At 50.2% G+C, this 20,650-nt stretch overlaps 1 protein-coding gene across 2 annotated transcripts in view; it reads left to right on the forward strand.

Moving 5' to 3' along the window:
* The first annotated feature begins 198 nt into the window (after positions 1 to 198).
* The window catches only part of STK35 (serine/threonine kinase 35), a 43,082-nt gene continuing 22,630 nt past the window's right edge, over positions 199 to 20,650 (forward strand). Inside the window, exons 1-3 of one of the 2 annotated variants that reach the window (XM_034640118.1) lie at positions 199 to 587; positions 1,181 to 1,778; positions 14,379 to 15,128. In XM_034640118.1, coding sequence (XP_034496009.1) covers positions 279 to 587; positions 1,181 to 1,778; positions 14,379 to 15,091 — 1,620 coding nt within the window. In that variant the 5' untranslated portion in view covers positions 199 to 278 and the 3' untranslated portion in view covers positions 15,092 to 15,128. Of the gene's footprint in view, positions 588 to 1,067; positions 1,106 to 1,180; positions 1,779 to 14,378; positions 15,129 to 20,650 lie in introns of those variants that run through there. The other variant, XM_034640119.1, reaches the window with a different exon arrangement.

Below are 20,650 nucleotides of genomic sequence, written 5' to 3' on the forward strand. Positions count from 1 at the left end.
CCAATCCAATCAACCAATCAGTATTTATTGGGCGCCTGCTGCGCGCAGCCCCTCTTCACGCAGCGAAAGCGAGGAGGGAGGAGGCTGTGGTGGGCAGGCAGCCGCGGAGACTGGGAGGACGCAGCGGATCGCGGGAATTTGGCGCCTATTTTTTGTTGGCTGGGTGTTCTCGCCTGTGATTGGGCCGCGACGCGGCGTGCCCGGTACGCCTGGCTGCGGCTGCTCTATCGACCTTGGCAAGACCCAGGCGCTGCGGGACGCGACCGGCCTCCCGGGGGATGGGCCACCAGGAGCCCCCGCTGGCCCGAGTGCGGGCGGGAGGTGCGGCTTATATAAACAGGTTATGTAAAGGGCTCAGCTGGCGCGAACACGTGGAGAGCCGCGGGAGCCCGGACACCCGGTTCTCCCCCACGGGCGCCGCCGCCACCACCACCCGTGCAGCAGCAGACTCTGGAGCACACACGGCCCGGGCCGCCGCCTCTCGCGCCGCTCCGTACCGGAGGCAGCCCTGGCCCGGAGCGGACCATCCCCAGCCCGGGGCGCCAGGGGGGAAACGGGCCGCCCGGAAGTGGCGGGGCGCTAGCCAGGTAAGGGCGCAGTCTGCGGAGTCAAAGCGAGCGCCGAAACTGGAGCCATCTCCGTCCCCTCGGGCGCTTGGGGAGGTCACTCGGGCCCCCAGTTAGGCGGGCTCAGGGACGCGGAACTTTTAAGCCAACCTCCTCCACCCGTCGCCCTCTGGGACTTGGGTCGGTCCGCCGAGCTCAGCTCAGGCTTAATTCAATGGACTGTTTACACCCGGGAGAACCCAAGCCGGGATGCGGGGAGGGGGATCCCAGAAGGGACCAAGCAGGGAGAAAGATTTCCACAGTCAGACTTTTCTATTAAGGTAATTTTCTTAAGTCGTAAGGAGTGCTGGTCCTTGTTTTTCCTATTCTTAGGCGATAAATTAACTGGGAAGGCGGGAGTGTTTTGCTTTTCTTTCCGGGTCCCCCTCTGAGTTTTAGCGTAGTGGTTTCGTCCTTCCCGCTTTCCCCTCCCCTCCCCCGTTCAGTCAGCGGCGGCGGCTTCCGTCTTAAAGGGGCCGCGGCGGCCGGAGGAGGTGGAGGTGGGTCGCCCTGTGGCCTGCGCTCGTTTCTTCCCCGCTTCGGCCTAGTTGGTTAACCGATTCTTTCGCCCGCAGGTCACAATCCAAGGTCCCGCTCCTCCGCGTCCCGGGGCCGGACGGAGGGATGAGGCAGGGGGGACTCGGGCAGCGCCGTTGCTGCTCCCCCCGCCGCCCGCAGCCATGGAAACGGGGGAGGAGGACGGCGCCCGCAGAGGTACACAAAGCACCGAGCGGAAAAGGCGAAGCCCAGTGCCGCGGGCGCCCAGCGCGAAGCTGAGGCCGGCGGCGGCCCAGGCCATGGATCCGGTGGCGGCCGAGGCCCCGGGCGAGGCCTACCTGGCGCGGCGGAGGCCAGAGGGCGGCGGCGGGTCGGCACGGCCGCGGTACAGCCTGTTGGCGGAGATCGGGCGCGGCAGCTACGGCGTGGTTTACGAGGCAGTAGCCGGGCGCAGCGGGGCCCGGGTGGCGGTCAAGAAGATCCGCTGCGACGCCCCCGAGAACGTGGAGCTGGCGCTGGCCGAATTCTGGGCCCTGACCAGCCTCAAGCGGCGCCACCAAAACGTCGTGCAGTTTGAGGAGTGCGTCCTGCAGCGCAACGGGCTAGCCCAGCGCATGAGCCACGGCAACAAGAGCTCTCAGCTTTACCTGCGCCTGGTGGAGACCTCGCTCAAAGGTAGGAACGCCGCCGGCCGTCCCGCCCACACAGGGCCTGGACCCCCTGCTCTGGATGGCTCGGCCCTAGCGGACCCCCAGACCTGTAGGCCCTGGTCCTGGTCCTGTCAGCCTGGGCCCAGACACGCCCTCCTTGCCGGAGCCCAGACGTCTAGGCCCTCCTCTCATCTCAGGACCCCGGATCAGTCCCTGGTACAAACGGGAGCTGGTATTTTCATAAAAGGGGGCTCTTAAGTGCTCACCATTTTCTTAGTTAAGTGCTCAGTAAAGGTGGACTGTTACTAAACTTCTAGCACTCTTGAGTTTCCACAAGGGGAGTGAGGGGGATTGGGCTGCGTTGGTAGGAGAACTTCAGAGCCCCCTCTCTAGGCCCTCTTCTCTTTCCCTCCCAAAGCAAACAAAAAGAATTTACTGGACCCACCCACACCCCCTCCCTGTCTGGTTCCAAACGTCCTGACACCCTTCAGCTCCACCCCCAAACTCTTGCTTCCTAGTCTTCCGTTTTCCTCTGAGACCCCCAGCCCATCCCAAGGCAGTCAAGCAAACTGGCGGGTTTCCTCACTAAGTCCTCTGGGGCGTGCTGCATAATAACCCCCCAAGTGGGCTTAGAGCTGTCACATAGTGGAACATCTTTTTTCTTCCCTTCCTCAGTTTTACATACTAAATCTTTTCTAAACCCCCTAAGGCTGGCTGGCTTGGGTGTTTATAGGGAAGATGGGCCTCAGTGAAGCAGGGGGGGCTTTGCAGTCGTGGGAGGGCTAATCCTAATTTCTGGGTTTTAGCTGCAGTTAGGGAGTGAGTTCATCTTGAGTGCCCAGTACTCACATGTCTTGTTCAGACTTAAAAGTAGCCAGGGATCTCTAAAGAGAGGAGAGGGCCAGGGGGCTAGGAAGGTCTTAGGAGACTTCCTCAGGGAAGAGGTTACTAATCTTGGTCCCAGTTATGTCCTAGATGTTTTACAGAGTGACTTTCGGTAATAACTTTAAGAGTAGATCCTCTCCTCTTTCTATAAATGGAGAAACTAAAGATTAGAGGTAAACAAATATAAGTTCATGAAGTTAATCAGCTTGTAAAGGACGTTGGATTTCCTTAGTTTTTCAGAACTTAAGTGACATAAACCCAGATCTGTCTTGATTCAAGGCTAGATCCTTTCAAATGGGTAATGATGTCCTCACTTCCCCAAGAATAAAGTGGAACTGACCTTTAAGAATGGGTAGGATTTGGGGTGGAGTTGGACAGGGCATCTTGTTTGGATTTTTTGCCCAGTTTTAAACTCCTGCAACCCATCCCAGGAGAATTCCGTCCCATTTCAAAATAAGTCAGTTGTTTGACAGTGGATTGGGGGGTGTGATCAGTATCACCTGAGGTCCTTTTTCAAAATAGGTTTTCACTTTTTATGCCCAGCCCTGCCTCTCTCCCCAGGGCGAATACATTGGTTTTGAAAAGACTTTCCAGGAGATTCTTTGAAGCTTACCTGTGTCCTACAAGATCTTCACTTCTATTCTCAGACTGTCTTCTCCACTGTGATTAATGAATAGTCTGGACTTCATAGTACATGACTGCCTTGGGATGTGGGAATTCACTTTGCCAATGATCCCCTTCTACCCTCAGTTCATTGAGGCTGATCTTGAAACTTCCTACCAGGTGTGAAGTCTTGACTTCCCCTCCTTACATATAAATACTGTCCAGATTCTCTCACCTGTAGAGTTTCTCAGAACTCCGCAGTAAACGGTGGCTGTATAGCCTCATGGTTAATACCGTAGACTTTGTGGTTAGGCTCACCTAAAGTCATCGCTTGTCTGAACTGACTACATGAGGCATGGGACAAGTTGTTTAAAATCTCTGGGGAGCATTCCTCTATCCATAAGATAAGGATGCCAGTGTCCTCGAGCTGCTGTGCAGCCTGGGAATGCCATTAAGTGGTCTGATAAGAGGAACGTAGCAAATTCAGTCCACATTTTGAGTCCTCTTTCCTCATTCCCTTCGAGATTCACTGTGTTCTTGATCAAGTTTGACAGTAGAACTCATGCTGTTGTCTGGGTTGTCATTAACACCAGATCGAAAGAAACACTGGTATTTTTTGCCTCCCTTTGTGAATTAAAACAGGTCTAGAGAAACGAAATACTTTTGCTTTACACCGTACACTTCAGTCGTCCCTTTCTGTTGTTGGGAGTCTTCAAAATATTTGAGCCTCTGCTATGGGTCAGGTAACATTCAAGGCTCAGAGACAGCAATAAAGGAAATGGTGCACAACCTCTGATGAAACTGACATGGATTTACATGTCAAATGTTAACTTAGCAAGCGGTTAAAAGGCATTGTTTTCTGCTGTTAGTATTAAAGTGAAGAACAAAAAAGACCCACATTGCACTTAGGTTAAGTTTTCCTGCCTTCAGCTTCCAGAATTGAGCAGTCTTAATCAGCCCTGGGGCACTGGCTTTACAGTGTGCTGATATCACTCAGAAATGTCAGAGCTGGAAGGAATCTTAGAGATAATCTGGTTCAGTCCTGTCATTAAACAAACTGCTGTGCAGTCAGCTTTTGCCCAGTCTCCTGCAATTTAGAATAATTTTGAAATAGCCCAAAAAAGTGTTAATCTGCCTCAAAGTCACTTTTGAACTAACTCTACATAGTTTTACTGAGTCCTCATAGTAGCATTTCGGGCGGGGGCCACAGCGTGGCAGCCTTTGCCCCAAAGCAACTTAATTTGGAAAGTTTGAGGACCTGTAGAAGACATAAGTGCTAATTAAAGTCACAGGAGGAAAAGGCAAGTTGTGTGGTTAACAAGGGCTTTCTACAGAGTTTTGCGCGGATTAACAGGAATGATAATCTAGAGTTTAGCCAGGAGTTGGCAGAGAAGGTAGGCTTGGAAGAAAGGTGTCTAGGACCATGTAGATAGGTAGAGAAGTGGGATTTATTTTACAATGGGCCAAATAGGGAATAGTTGGGTTTTTTTTTTTCCCTCTTCAGTATCAGCACTCTAGTACTGATATGCAGAAGGCATCTCTGTAGTCCTAAGAAATTATTTCACCTGTAAATCCAGTATCAGAAAGAAAAGAGAAACTTCTTAATGCAGGTCTTGGTCTTACCCAACTTTGTTTGATAGGCGTCTAGATCTCCTGCCCTTCCTCTCTGAACATAGACCAAACACATAGAGCATTACGTAGTGAACAGGAGTTTCAGAGTCAGTGGTGGTCTTAGAAACCTGATCTGGCCTTCTGTTTCACAAGAAAGGAAACAGGCCTAGGAAAGAGACAGGACTTGCCTCACATGAATTAGTGGTAGCATTCAGACCAGGCTCCCAGACTTTTTATTTTTTTTTTGTTTTATTTTTTTAAAGATTTTATTTATGTATTTGACAGAGATAGAGACAGCCAGCGAGAGAGGGAACACAAGCAGGGGGAGTGGGAGAGGAAGAAGCAGGCTCATAGCGGAGGAGCCTGATGTGGGGCTCGAACCCTAACGCCGGGATCACACCCTGAGCTGAAGGCAGATGCTTAACCGCTGTGCCACCCAGGCGCCCCCCAGACTTTTTAAAACCAGATTAACAATCCTGTAAATTACCCGGTTGATGCATTGATGTCTTTGTTTAGCTTTTATGTACTTGTCACAAAAAAACAGGAGTTAAAGCATCACCAGTTTGCTTTTATCTCCGTTTCCATTGCCAAAGGACCCTGTCCTGAATGCGCCTAAAACTAAATTCAAGATTGCTGCCACTTAGAAAACAGCAGGCAAGCCTGAACTCATTGTCAAACTAAACTCAAATTCCTGTGTGCACCCTCACGCACTCACTGATCTTTTGACATACCGCGACGAATAAGGAGTTTATATATTATGGTATATCATCTCCAGGACAAACCCAAGGCTCATAAGACTAAATAAGAAGTTTGGAAAAGCTGGGGGTCTAGCTTATCCCATCTCGTTGAGACAGTAGTTCTACTTTACCACCTATTTCATGTTTATTGCGCTCGAGAGATCTTTAGGCGGCTTCACGTGGGTGGGAGTCTAGGCCCTTGGGAAGTCCGGGTCAGTGCATTTGTGCCCAGTGTTGAGTGTAAGCTAGACACTGCGGGAGAGGCTATGCAAAGTTTCTGCCATGAGGCATGTGGAAGACACAGGCCCAGGTGACCACAATTCAAGGTCCCGAGTGGTGGGTGGCCTAGGAAGCGAACAGCAGAGGTTCTGGGGAGTATAGAGGCACGGGGAACCGGAGAAGGTAGACTTGAGTAAGCCGAGGTGGGAGTTAGTGTGGGGAGGGAAACCGGGGTCTTAGCAGTGGATTGGCTATCAGCCTGCACACTGCCCTCATCCCCCGGCCTCTTGAGTCCCTCGGAAAACCGGAGGCTCAGAGCTGGCTCACCCCTTCCCAGACCCCTAGAAAGCAACTCTGAATTCCCTACTATGGCTTGGACCTCAGAAGGGCAGAGAGCTGGACGGTGATGTTCAGCTACTTGGACGAAGATCAAAGGTGTCATTAGGGGCCTTGGAAATTAACGGGACGCAACAGCACTAGCATTGACTGGGAGTCCGAAGGTTTGGGTTCCACTTTCACCCTGTTAATGAGAGCTACAGCTTACTACTTGCTATGGGCCAGGTGCTGTTCTAGACTTTATACCCATTAACTGATTCAATCCTCACAACCCCCTTTTGAAGTCAGTGCTATAATCACCCCTGTTTTACAGGTGAGGAGACCCAGGTTAGTGAAATTGCAGGTGTAAAACAGCTAAGCAGATAACCGAGCTGAGGTCCAAGCACAGGCACTCGAGCTTGAGTCCGCTCTTCCTGACAGCTGTGCGGCACTCTTGGGACAGGTGGCTTAAATTCTGGGTTCTTCTGTTTTTCTTGGTTGTTAAATGGCCATAATCACATTTTACTCAGAAACTAATGGCTACTGTTTATTTTTTAATTAGGTGCTAATCAGCACTTGGCACTGCTAGTCTCCACGGGTGCCTCCCCTGTGTCTCAGCTGCCAGGGACCCTGTTCCTCCTTTCTGGTCCGCCCTTGAATGTCTCGAGACAACCACGCAGACTTCTCTCTCCCTGCTGCCTGCCCGCCTTCTGTGTGCCCTGGGAATTCTAGATATCAGCCTCAGGAGACAGGAACAACCCTTGCTTAATGGAGAGTTTTGGCTAATTGTGTTGCACGGGATAGGTTTTTATAGTGCAAATTTCCAAGAATTACTTCGCTTCCTATAAAACATCGGTTCACGCTCAACTCCAGCTTGGCCTTTGGTGGGGTCATTAGTGACTCAAAACTTCTGGATCCTTCCCTGGTTGTCTTTTATGTACACATTCTACTTGCCTACCACTAGAAGTTTCACTGTTTTTTGTTTTGTTTCGTTTGGTTTTGGTTTTTTTAGCCTCTATCTCACAGTTCTCCTCTTGTTTCATTTCACCCAATTATTGAGCCCCTGCTATGTGGGAGGTGGACTGCGAGGAGTGCAGAGACCTGGTTTCCTTCCACCACGAGTGCGCAGGCTCTTAGAGGAGCCGGATGGAGCACAGCAGATGTTACCTCACTGCAGCCTCTGAGAGGTGCTCTGGGGGACAGTTGCCAAGAATGTGGACTGAGTTTAGGGGAGGGAAGGATGAGTTGTAAAAGGGTAAACAGAAGCAATCCTGGCAAGAGGTGAGGCCTAGGTAAGTGGGAAGGCCCTCAAGTGTGGAGAGAAAAATGGGCCGGGCTCCCCAGGGGTTACTTCCTACTCTCTGCTTGGCTGGCAGGGTCTGTATTTTAACAAGACCCCTGTAATGTTCCGGTACTAATAGCTAGGCTTAGTATTTGCATGCTTGTTCTCACTTAATACCCCCTACTTGAAGTTGGTGTTTTTGTAACCTGGTCTTATACGGGAGAAAATCCAGATCCATCAAGGTCAAGTAACTTGTCCAGTACCACCACCACCAGTGAAGGGTCAGGCTCTAGATCGACATCCAGAAGCTCTTTCCAGTTTCCGTGTGCTTGACCTGGGGCTGCCCCTGGTGTCCAGACACATCAACAGAATTAATACACCCAGTAGTACCATGCAAAATGTTTCCTGGATCATAGTTACGCCTTACCGTAGCCCAGTGAGGTAGATGTCTCCCAATTTATGGATAACGAAACAGATTCATAGGGTCTTAAGACCTTTGCCCAGGGTCACATAGCCTTGGAAGTGAAGAGTGAGGGGTGCCGACCCTGGGCCTGGCAGGCTCTGCGGCCCTTGTCCTGTCTTTGCTGTTAGGCCTACAGGTTCCTGGCCTCTTGGCCTCTGTAGGACACTGGATCTTGTCTTGGCGGCCACCCTAAGGGGTTGATTGTCTAGTGCACAATGACATTTGACTGATCTTGTGAAGGGCTTTGAACACACTGCGTGTTGATGCTGGACCCAGCCTCTTTCTAGTGACAAGACACAGCCCAAGGTCATTGAGAGCAGGACCAGGGCATGGTCTGTGTGCTCATCTTTCTTTGGAAGAAGAGCTGGTCTTGGGAAGGGTCCTTGTCTTCAGCTTCTCAGGACTGATTTTTGGCTGAGCCACTTCTTTAAAAAATACAAATTAGGCGCACCCAGGTGGCTCAGTCGTTAAGCATCTGCCTTCGGCCCAGGTTGTGATCCCAGGGTCCTGGAATCAAGCCCCACATCAGACTCCCTGTTCTGCTGGGAGCCTGGTTCTTCCTCTCCCACTCCCCCTGCTTGTGTTCCCTCTCTCGCTGGCTGTCTCTCTCTCTGTCAAATAAATAAATAAAATCTAAATCTATTTATCTATATATATAAATATATAGCTTTTAACTAATCAAAAACAGGGATGGTATAGTCATAATGAAAATTGAATTTTTTTTAAGGTTTTTTTTCTAACCCTTTTTCTTAAAATTATAATTTTATATTCTCTTTTTTCCATTTCACATTAAACTTACTTCTGCCCTGTTATGTGACCTTCTCTTGACTTTCTGTCTAAGTAAATTAGAAGTATAACGTGGCCCTTTAAAGCATTCAACCAAATGGCAGTACTGTTTTTTCGATCCTTCACTTTTACTTTGTTGTGTGGAATACCCATTCTGGGTGCTTTGGGGACTCGTGTGTCCTTTTTGTTGCTGTCGGTGATGGGGGTCCGTTTGTTTGTGTTTTTGGTACTCTTAGAATAAATTCCTTGAGTGAGATTTTTTGATGTTCAATGGATTAAGCGTTTTTAAGACTTGTGATACATACTGCTGAATTTAGCACATTCAAGTCAAAAGCCTGATTAGTGCTCTGCTGAGAAATGAACCTGCAGGCCGTGTGGTTGGACTATCAACACGAGGGACTTGGTGAACGTGAAACTCCTTGCCGTGAACTTAACACAGAACCTGTGTCAGCGGTGGGCAGTAGAACGTCTGGGCTGTAGGATGATGGTTAGGGATCCAGGCTGTAGAGCCTGGGCCCCGTCCCTTTCTAGCTGTGAGACCACAGGCTAGTAATTCAATCTTGAGCCTTTATTTCCTCCCGCTGTAAAAGGGGTATAATTACAGTCTCAGTAGATAGGGGTTTGGAGTGAGAAGAAAGGATTGGCTAGAGTACTTGCTCAGTGCTTCCTTCCTGTCACAGAGGACACGTGATGTTACTAAGTTGTATTGATTCTAAACCTCCCAAGACCTCCCCCTGCCACCACCCCTTCTCATCTTCTCCCTTGCCAATCCTCACTTGGGGTTTCCGAAACTCCCGATGACTCTCTCAGCTGCCGAGCTGTCTTCCGTCTCTAACTCGTCATGCCAGCAGGGGAACTTGGGGCAGGGATCCTGAGACCTCTTGTACTCGCAGCATCTTGGCAGTTAGAACCCCGCGGAAGCAGCGGCGTGCGGTAATGTTAGCAGCCTGTAGGTCTTACTTAAATGGTAGGTCTTAAAATTGGTGACTTAAGACTTAGTAAGCAGGATATCTTTCTAAAACATGTCAAGAACTTTTAGTTCCCGTATCTTAGAGCCTAAATTCAGATCCTTCAGTCTGCCAGACCCCGTTTCTTAGGACCCGACCGTGGCGGCTTCACCTCCAGCCTCCTTTCTGTGTGTCTCTTCTGTGCTGAGCCCAAATCACTTGGGTCCTGCGCTGCGAGCTCACACTCCGTGGGTGGTGTGCTCAGTGCTTACTCTCCATCTTGCGAGAACACTGCTCAAGGGCCACCCTGAGTGATCTTCAGCCGGCCTCTCTCCTAACCCCCTTGCCCACTCCTCAGGCGGAATTGCACCCTAGTCCTTGTTCTCATTGCTGTGGGCCGTCATTCTGCTTCTAATGACCAGAAACCTTAATGAGGGCAGAGATGACTGCTGATCTCCTCTCCGGCGTCTCCCAAGCAGTGCGTGCCCAGGAAGTGTGTAAGTGGAATCGACGAGAATAAGGAAACCCCAGCTCCTGGAGGCAGCTTGGGAATAGGCTCATAAAGCCCTGGGTATGTTGTTTCCCTTTCTAGGAGTTTCCTGCTTCTAGGCACCCAAAGCTCCGACGATTCCTTATTCCGAGCCTACGGGCCTCAAGTTTCTGAACAAACCAGGCCACGTTTTTTTTTTGTTTTTTTTTTAAGATTTTATTTATTTATTCGACAGAGATAGAGACAGCCAGCGAGAGAGGGAACACAAGCAGGGGGAGTGGGAGAGGAAGAAGCAGGCTCATAGCGGAGGAGCCTGATGTGGGGCTCGATCCCAGAACGCCGGGATCACGCCCTGAGCCGAAGGCAGACGCTTAACCGCTGTGCCACCCAGGCGCCCCGAGGCCACATTTTTTGGGGAGACACCTGCTTGACTTGTTTTTTCCCTCTGTTTTCTCTGTCTCTCTGGGAACTGTGGCATAGAATGTTTTGAAGTAGGGTTTGTTCTGTGGTCTCCCGGCGGTTGGGCTTGAGGGGAAGGTAAGCAACTGTCCTGAAGGTGGGCCTGTCTCTCTTTAATCACAGTGCATTTCTCAGCCCCCTGGGACCCGGGGGACAGCACTGTGTGGTGGCAGGACTTGGCCGCGGAGGCTCACGTCTTACCCAACCAGCCGCGGCCATGATCTTCGGCAAGTTACCTAACCTTCTTCTCAGCTTGCCCACCTGTAGGAGCGTATCCAGAGAGCTGAGACAGCCTTTACATAGTGCCTGGAACCCAGTGGCCTCTCAGGTGAATTTACCTCAAATCCTTAACACCTCCAGGGAACACTGCGTCTTTTCTTTCGCTCTGGGAAGCTAATTTTTGACTCATCTTCACCTTATAGAACCGCCAGGCTGTCCCAAACAAGGGAATTATAAAATTTAATTTTGTTTCTATCCCCTCAAAACACTGTAAGCTTCATGCGGGGATTCTGCTCTAGTTGGTACATGTGTATTCCAGTCCTCTGTCCCGAAACTGGGGGGAGCCACAGGCTGGCGTGGCGACTGCCAGGCCGACTGCGAGATGGATGGGCACTGAAGCTGCCTGAGGTCCCCTGACCTTCACGAATCCCTGCTGACTGGTGGACCCCAGGGGTATGTCTCCAGGAATCCGTGTCCTTGCAGGACCATGGTTTGGTGATCCCTGAAAGTTTGAGCACTTTTCCCTTCCCCAGTGTGTAGTCACCTTGGTGAATTAGAAGATGAGGGTTGTGGCTGGTCGGAAGAGGGAAGTTACCTGGGAAATCAGGCAAGCATGGAGTAGGTCGGCATTCAGGCAAGGTGTAAAGGTACACATTCAGATGCTCCAGCGGAGATTTGGGGAGAGGGAGGGCTTTCTAGGGAGAGAGCACCTCAAAACAGCCTAGTCTGGCTAGAACATGGGCTTAGCTATTTACAGCCTGAGCGATACGATACAGTCATCCACTTTGATTTTCTGATTTCAACGTCCTCTGTTTCCTAGCATGTGAGAACTTCAGTCTGTGGCCTACAGCGCTGGGGTTATTGGGATCCGTGTCTTCTTTGGACTTGGCCGAGGCCCAGTGGGAATGTTATTGATGGTCAGAATGTCATTTCCCCAAAGTATCAGAGGCACCGCAAAATCTATTTCTTGTCAGTGACTTAACTCCCAGGAATATATGGTGTCTGTGTCCTTCTCAGTGTGGCGGAGGCCACAGAGGCTCACAGAGCCTTTGCCCAAGGTTCTTCCCATGGTATCCGTCTCCCCCATGTTTTCCTTCGAGCTACGAGACCACCCAGTTAACCAGTGGGCAGAGCTGGCATCCAACCCCAGACTCGTCACCTTCGAGCCTGGGCCCTTCCCGTGACTTCCCTCTGGCTCGCCTCTCAGCAGAAACCCGTCAGGTGCCACGCGCCCTCCATCCTACCATAAGGGAGGCAGGGGCCCGGGTGGGCAGTCTGCCAGAAGGAAAGGACTGGAATTCTCACATGCCTCTCCTGTTTGTGAGTGGGCAGCAGGGGATCCCCGCATGAAAACATAAGCTACGGTTTCTGACAAAAGGAGCCCATGGCCCTGGCCTGTGCAGAGAAGTGCTGCTTGCCTCTGGGACAAGTGGCCGCCTTCCCTGGTTTTCCGTTCTGTCATGAGCCCTGATGCCGGGGAGCCCATTTCGTCCTGTCCAGCTTTCCTCTCAACAAACAGCCCCTCCCATAGCATCTCCTGAGCTCAGCTCCTTCCCCCCAGAGCAAGCTCTTGGGTCCCCGGCCCATAACCCCCCCCCCAGGGCACTTGTTTACCCTTCTTTTCTTTCCCTGGGTTCTCATAACCTGAACTTACAATGTCGTCTGTTTTGCAGGCTTGTTTTTACTTGAGTTGCCCTGGTTACCAACTTTGTATATAAAGTAATCACCATTCCCCACCCTTTATTTCCCCACTGTTTCAGTGAAAAATTGCACTGTTTTCTGATGGTAGCCCTCGCAGAAGGAATCGGATGGCTTTTTAATCGCTTCCTTTCTGGCTGTACCGCCAGCAGACCTTTCTTGCCCTCCTTTTTATGGGTCTTGACTGTGGCGTTGGGATGGATTTGGGCTTCAGATCCCCGCATCATTTCGCAGTGTTTTTAGATAAAGAGCCTCAGCCCACCAGAGCCAGTGACCTAGAAAGAGGATTATGCGATGGGAAAGAACGAATTTTAAAAAGAAAACACCCTATCTGCCCTAAGCTGGTTCTACCTGCATTGCTTTGGTTGTGAGTAATAGAAACAAACAAATTACATAATTATAGGGGAAGTGAGGTCCCTCAGATCGTGGTCAAAAACCCCAAGCTTTTGCCTTGTCCGTCTCTTCATCCTGCCTCACCCTGGAACTCCCAGAGCAGTGGCTTCCGTAGATTCAGCTTTGGCAGAGACTGTATAAAGAGACATAGCTCTTGTTTTCCGGTGGAATGGAGACCCCAAACTGGGGGTCAGAGGCCTGGTCTTCACCCCCAGTCATGAATGATCCATATGACCACCCACAGCAGGCCCCACCTTTTCATCAGCAATATAAGACCTCTGTTCAGACTTTGGGGGCAGCTAAAGTCCTCCAGTAACTTCCACAGAAGGACTCAGTGTGTCGTTAATTGCTTTATAAAGAACATTGGGGTTTGTTTGGAGATGCCAGTCACCAGCTTTCCTGGAGTTTCTGTGGTTCAATAAAAGGAAAGACTTCTGGAAAGGCAGAGCTGGAGTTTCGAGGCAACACAACTTGATTCTAACTTCTCTGTCTACTTTGGACTCCTGTTCCCATCAGACTTCCTTCCTGTTTACACGTCTCCCGTGTTCCGTGATCCGTCCCATCTCTCAGTCTAGAATTCTCTCTTGCTTCTGCCCACTGATCAACTGCCTGTCCTTTAGGTGGAACTCGGGCCCTGCACCTTCTGACTCCCAGATCTGGCAACTCCTTCCCACCCTTCACTGTTCGTAGTAAAAGTTGACCCTGATGCAGATACTTACAATGCTTGCGGTCTTAGATACTTACCTTTATCTCCTTGAAAGGAAGCTTTCTAGAGGGGCCTGCTAGCAGGCCTAACCTGTGCTGGGCAAGCAGGAAACACTGCTTGGAGTCTGCCTCTAGAACAAAGCTGCAGTGCCATTCTAGGCGCGTCGACGGTAGGAGTCCTACAAGTTAGGAGATGGGAGGAGGGGTCCTTTGGCTGGTACGGATTGACAGACCTTTTTACGGCCTTCTTGCACCCTTGACCTTGTCCCATCAGCAGCCCTGTGAGCCGTGGGGGTGCCATGCTGCCGGTCGGGAAGCGCTGGAATGAAACCCAGGGGCTCCCCAGTCACATGGATTGTCCCAGTCTTTGGGAGCCTCGGGTTCTGCATCTTGTAGGATGGGGCTCTTTCGTCCTACCTTGCCCTGGGTGGGGGGGGAATAGTAAATATTAGCTTGAAGGTCAGGGCCCAGTGTCGGGATTCTGTGAGTGAGGACGTGCGGCAGCAGAAGCCGAGACTTGGAAAGGTGAACCTAGTGCAGTTGCCTCCTGGTTATTCGTTGAACCGGTCAGCAGGCACCCAGTTACGTAGCCAGGCACCGGGTAATTCCAAAGCCAGGTGCTTGACCCCAGGGTCCGCAGCCTGTCATTCCTCCCGTGTGAGTAGAGATGGGCCTGCTTGGCGCAGCGTTGGCTCCATGGGAGCCTCGTCGCCACTGTCCGTGGTCAGCCTGCTGTGCTGCGTGCGTGTGGTCTGAGAGTGGTGTGGATGTGTCCGTGGCACTCAAGCTCTTTCCGGTCTTCCTTCGATTTAGGAGAAAGGATCCTGGGTTATGCTGAGGAGCCCTGCTATCTCTGGTTTGTCATGGAGTTCTGTGAAGGTGGAGACCTGAATCAGTACGTCCTGTCCCGGAGGCCGGACCCAGCCACCAACAAAAGCTTCATGCTACAGCTCACGAGCGCCATTGCCTTCCTGCACAAAAACCACATCGTGCACAGGGACCTAAAGCCAGACAACATCCTCATCACCGAGCGGTCTGGCACCCCCATCCTCAAGGTGGCAGACTTTGGACTAAGCAAGGTCTGTGCTGGGTTAGCCCCCCGAGGAAAAGAGGGCCATCAAGACAACAAAAATGTGAATGTGAATAAGTACTGGCTGTCCTCAGCCTGCGGCTCAGACTTCTACATGGCCCCCGAGGTCTGGGAGGGACACTACACAGCCAAGGCCGACATCTTTGCCCTGGGCATTATCATCTGGGCAATGATAGAAAGAATCACTTTTATTGACTCTGAGACCAAGAAGGAGCTCCTGGGGACCTATATCAAACAGGGGACCGAAATCGTCCCTGTTGGTGAGGCGCTGCTAGAAAACCCAAAGATGGAGTTGCACATCCCCCAGAAACGCAGGACTTCCATGTCTGAGGGGATCAAGCAGCTCTTGAAAGACATGTTAGCTGCTAACCCACAGGACCGGCCTGATGCCTTTGAACTTGAAACCAGAATGGACCAGGTCACATGTGCTGCTTAAAATTCAGGGCAAAGCATCTTGAGTGTTTTTAAACTAGGTGAGTGTCCTCTTTCTGTTCTGCATGCACACTTCCTGGACTGGATTCTCCATCTCAGGCCCCACACTGGGCCCCATGGAGCTGAGGGGGGCGGGGGGGGACGGAGGGTTGAAGATAGCCAAGTGCTTGTTATGAGCGGACCCGCCCAAGTCTTAAGGAGGAGAGCTGTGGGGTGGAGTAAGAGCTGGAAAGTCTAGAGAAGTTCTGTGAGCGGACATCGCATTTGAGCGGAGTCTCAAGTGTTGTAGAAATACTTTTTCTCGTCAATTAATAAATGCTTACTGGAGAAAATGTGCAAAAGAGGTACAATTTTTTTTTTCAGAGAATGAGCACTGTCCCTAATGTATCCCTCCTGTTCACATGTCCAGTTCTGCACAGTTGAGATCGTACAGTATTTAGGTACGGTTTTGTTTCCCGCTCTTTCAGCACTCATCTGAGCATCTCCCATGTGCTACTTTGGAAGTCCGGTTTCCAGTAATTGACATTCCATTATGCGTTCCATAATGTAACCATTCTACTTTAGATATCTGATGGGTTTCCTCCCTTTTAGATAGTATAAATGATGTGTGAGTGACTATCCTTGATATGGAATTCTTATTTTAGGGATTGATTGTGGGCTTTCATTTGTCAAGTGCTGTGCTAGGCTCTGGGGTAACAGCAGTAAGCAAATTCAGACAGTGGCCCCATCCTCGTGAATTCCGCAGCTTAGTTGAATTAGTCGGGGAGAGAAACCTTGATCAGTAGTTGCCATAGGGGCTTTACGACAAAGGAGAAAGGGTGTTAAGGGAAACTGGCCTTTTAGTTGATGGGGCTCAGAAGCAGGAGTAGGGAATTGGGGGGAGCATTCCAGGTGAAAGGACTAACTTCCGCAAAGGAGCTGAAGCCAGAGGGAGCCTGGCACAGCTGAGTACCTCCACCGCTCTGGGGTAGTGAAGAAAGCAGACCTGGAGTGATCGGAGAAGAGACCATGACCTGCCCTGAGAGGAGGCCGAGCTGAGGCGGAAAATCCGAAAGTGTGTACTGGGAAGGGCACTGGTCGTTTGGTTGGACCAGAGTCTGAGCTGAGCAAGGGAAGTAAGATCAGAAGTAAGGTGAAACAGGGACCCTGGAATTGACCTCAGGAGGCATCGGGGAACCACGTGAGGACCAGAGCAGGACGGTGCGGCGCGAAGGCTTTCAGTACACGCGAGCTGAGTTGAACTGGAGCCTGGGAGACCAGTTGGATCAGTGATTTTATTCCCACGACTAGTGAGGAGATGCTGTCGAACCTGAAAGTGAGTAGCGCTGAGGATGGGGGAGTGCCTGGGTCGTCATCAGGGCAGGCAGTTGGCAGGACAGGCGGCCAGACGTGGAAGCAGGAGAGAGTGAGACACTGGGGGAGATTGACGGCAGTAGGTACAATTGCTGGCTGGTGTGTGGGTCAGATTCGACCGGTTTCCAAATAACGTGGCCTAGCTTTGTGGGAAGGGAAAGCATTGACTCCCGTCTAGGCCAGGTGGGCATTTCACCTTCGCCACCCTGTGAGGGGTTAAGCCATTTATCCACTGTCCTAATCTTACTTATGGCGAATCCTGCTTATGACCCTCGCCCCCTTCCCCTGTGAGAAATAAGCTACTCTTACATTTGCTGAAGCCTTGGGATGAGGTGATGAGGGGTGCTGCTAGTCCCTGGGGTCACCCTGGGCACAGAGCCGGCCATCACCTGGGTGGGTTCTCAGTGTCCCCCTTTCCCTCCATCACCCTCAGTTGCTGGCTGCTGTTGGTGAGTGCTGAGAGGAGCCTGGTCACATCCGTAGCGTTCTCTGTGAACTTCAGGAGGGAGTCGCTAGGTTTAATTCTTCCTTCCCACAAACACGGAGCACTTCTGTAGATGCCGGGCCAGTTCGTCCTGCTGCCCCCTGAGGAGGCGTGTTCTCCAGCTGGGTTTGGGGCCAGTGCTGTGTTAGAGCCTAGAGAGGGTTGGCTAGACCCTGTTGTCGTCGTGTTTCATGCCACCACTTCTCATTTCCATCTCATCCTTTCCCCTTTAAAAAACCTCTTACAGGGACACCCGGGTGGCCGAGTTGGTTAAGCACCTGACACTTGGTTTTGGCTCAGGTTGTGATCTCAGGGTCATGAGATGGAGCCCCGCTCAGTGTAGAGTCTGCTTGAGATTCCCTCTGCCCCTCCCTTTCCACCCCCACCCCACAACGTGCAGTCTCTTTCTCTCTCAATAAGTAAATCTTAAAACAAAACAAAAAACCTGTTAGAATTCAAGTTTGTCTTGGGATAGGATGAAGGTTGTCATTGGAAAAGAGACCTGAATTTGGGTTAGGATTGTGGGGTTGTCACAACTGAGATCAAGTCTCCATTTGGACAGCCACAGTTGGGAATTGTGCTGTTTTGCAGGGCAAAGTTTTAGCTCAAAGGGTGATTCCTTCAGGTAGGAGAAATAGGTGACCTTGACATAAGCAAAAATGAGGCACATAGCTCTGCTGAGTGTCCCAGGCTCGGACCGCTAGTGATGATAATACTTGGTCAGTTGGTGCCTATTTGATCGTAGCCTTGCCTAGCCTGTCCCCGCGGGGCCCTTAGACTTGTGGGCCTGGGCCCAGGTCTGTGTAACCAGGAGCTGACCCTCATGGTGCCAAAAGCTTCAAATCATTTGCAGTGTCAATGAGCTGTATCTGGCTGATTAAGGAATCAGAGGCTGGAGTTGGAAAGAGCTATTGTCCAGACTATCCCTGCTCCCCACTTAAGTTTTATAGGTAGAGAAGCTAATTTCATATGTTCAACATATTTATTGACAAACTATTTGCCAGGGATTATTTTAGTCACAGAAGGCACATGAATGGATAAAAGAGACAGAAATTCTTGCAGTTGTGATACTTCCATTCTGGTGGGGAGATAGACAGTCAACATAAGTAATATGTTTGGAGATGCTCAGTGCTCTGGGGGGGCTTAGAGAGGACAAGGGAGATCAGAACGCTGGGAAATGGAGGGTGGAGATGTACTTTTAAATGGAAGAGATCAGGGTGGGTCTCTTGAGACAGTGACATTTGACTAAAGACTAGGAGTTGAGAGAGTGAGTCATGAGGATTTCTGGAAGAAGAGCATCCCAGACAGAGGGAACAGCCAGTATAAAGGCTTGAAAGCTGGGTAGAGAGCAGGAAGGGAGTGTAGTAAGAAAAGAAAGAAGTAAGAAAGTTAACTAGAAGTCAACTCGAGTAGGCCTGTAGGCCTTTGTAAGGATTTTGGGTTTTGTGCCTGGGTAAGATGGAAAGTCCCGAATGCGTGTTCGTTCAGCTGTGGGATAACTGATTTTTTTGAAAGGATCCTTGTGGCTGCTATGATAAAAGTAAACTTTAGGGGAACAAGCAAGGGGATAAGATGGGAGGCTACTGTAGCAAGCCAGGTGAGAGAGAATGATGGCTTTGAACAGTGGAGCCCCGGAAGTGATATTAGATTTTGGGTGAATTTTGAACTCAGCCAACCATTGCCTGCTGGATTGAATGTAGGGTATGAGAGAAGGGAATCATAGATGACTTGGAGGTTTTGGCCTTGGAAGCCTTTGGAAGGATACGAGTTGCCACCAAGTGAGATGGGAGGGACATGGAGAGGAACAGGTTGGGCTGGAGAAGGTTTGTGAAAATTTGGAATGCCTGTTTAGAATCCAAGTACAGAGATGGAGTGGGTGGTTGGATGAGTCTGGAGTTCAGGGGAGAGATCTGGTCTACAGATAGAAATTCAGAGATGGCCAAGGCACCAGAGTGGACATAGAGATTTCAAAGAATGACTGGGCTCTGGGCCATCCCACCGTGAGGTCGGGAAGAAGCAAAGGAGCCAGCGAGATAGGAGGCCTGGGATATGATGTCCTGGAAGAGGTGAAGATGTGAGGAGAAAGTAATTGGCTGTGGCCCATGTGCTGGTGGGTTGAGGAAGATGGGGACTGAGGATTGACCTTTGGCTTTAGCGATTGGGAAGTCATTGGCACTCGTGAGCGATTTTGGTGGCACATAATAAAGAGAACCCCTCACACCAAGAGCAGGTTTGAGAGGGAATGAAAGGATGAAAATTGGAGACAGAATTGACCAGTGATTCTCCAGGTTTTTGGTTTAAAAGCTCAGTTATACTTGCAAAATCGAGGACTCTGAAAAGCTTTTGTTTTGGGTTTTATCTATGGATCCTGGTATTATCAAAAATTAAAACTGAGAAATGTTTTAAATGTTCTTTTCAAATGAATATGATTAACAGTATCATAATTTATGAAAAATATTTTCAAACAAAAATTTAGTGAGTCAAGTGGCATTGTTTTATATTCTTGCAGATCTTTTTACTATCTGCCTTAATAGTCAGCTGGGTTCTCCTGTTTGCTTCTGATTTTAACTTGGTGCCGTGTCACTCAGCATGTAACCTCTGGAAAATCCACTGTACGCTCAAGAGAGGGTGTGGAAAAGCCAAACCTGTCTTAGTGTTACTATGAACAGGGCTGGCTTCATGGAGCCCCACACTCCAGACCACACTTCCGAGAACCAGTGGTATAGATGACTCTTGCTGAGGAATTTTCTGTGAAGGGGAGCTGCTGAGAAGTAGGGGGCAGCTGGAGACCTAGAAAGGAGTTATTCAAGGTCCCAAATGAAGGGACAGAACTTGGGTGTCCTTATTCTTTGTCAACTTTCCCATCAGACCTGTTGTCTTGTCCCCAGCATGGCATGATGAAGGAAGGCCTCAGCAACCTGGGATTGTAGATTTCAGAGTACTGTTCAAATCAGGGCTCACTGGTTTTCGTTTTCTGCAACGTTGGGTGGGAGACACGGGATTCCTCTGAAAGGAGAGTTGCCTCGTGGACTCTCCAGGACTGACTGGTTGTATTTTGGCAGCTTATGGGCTCTGTGACCTCAGGCAAGTTATCTTAACCTCTCTGGGTTTTATCATCCATTAAATGGGGGTAGGTCATACTTAATCTTATTGAGGTGGTTGGAATCCCAGGAGGTTGTGAAAGTGCCCTGTATAACCTACCTAAATGAAATGCTCAATTTTAGATACATACTCTGGCTTGAGGTGAAAGTACTGTAGCCTTGTCTCAGAGAATTACCAAATAGCCTTTTTTTTTTTTTTTTTTTTAAACAAAGCTGGACTCGAGGTAACTCTGGCTGATTGCTTGTTCCAGAAAACTTATCTATTTTTAAAGATTACTCAGTGGTGGATTCTATCTCTCCCTTGTCATTTTTTAAAGATGTTTAATATTTCCTAACGTTTCCTCCCAGCCAGGCACAGACCTTACCCAAAGTGGGTAAGCTACACTGCTGTTCTAGGTGCCACCGCCCACGTTACCATGGAGGGTACTGTGAGATGAGGGAGTCCGCATTCATGGCCAAGTTTGCTGTCTCACAGACAAGCCTTGGTTACTAGGGCCTTGGGAAGTCAGGGCCCTTGAGTGACGTTTATTTGGAGCGGGCAGCTCAGTCTCGCTGAGGGAAATCAGTTGTTGGTATGGCCTGGAAGGTCGTAGAAAATATTCTTCGTTCCTTATGTGATCTTGAT

Source organism: Ailuropoda melanoleuca, chromosome 13 (assembly GCF_002007445.2).
Source record: "Ailuropoda melanoleuca isolate Jingjing chromosome 13, ASM200744v2, whole genome shotgun sequence".
In the NCBI taxonomy this organism is placed as follows: domain Eukaryota; kingdom Metazoa; phylum Chordata; class Mammalia; order Carnivora; family Ursidae; genus Ailuropoda; species Ailuropoda melanoleuca.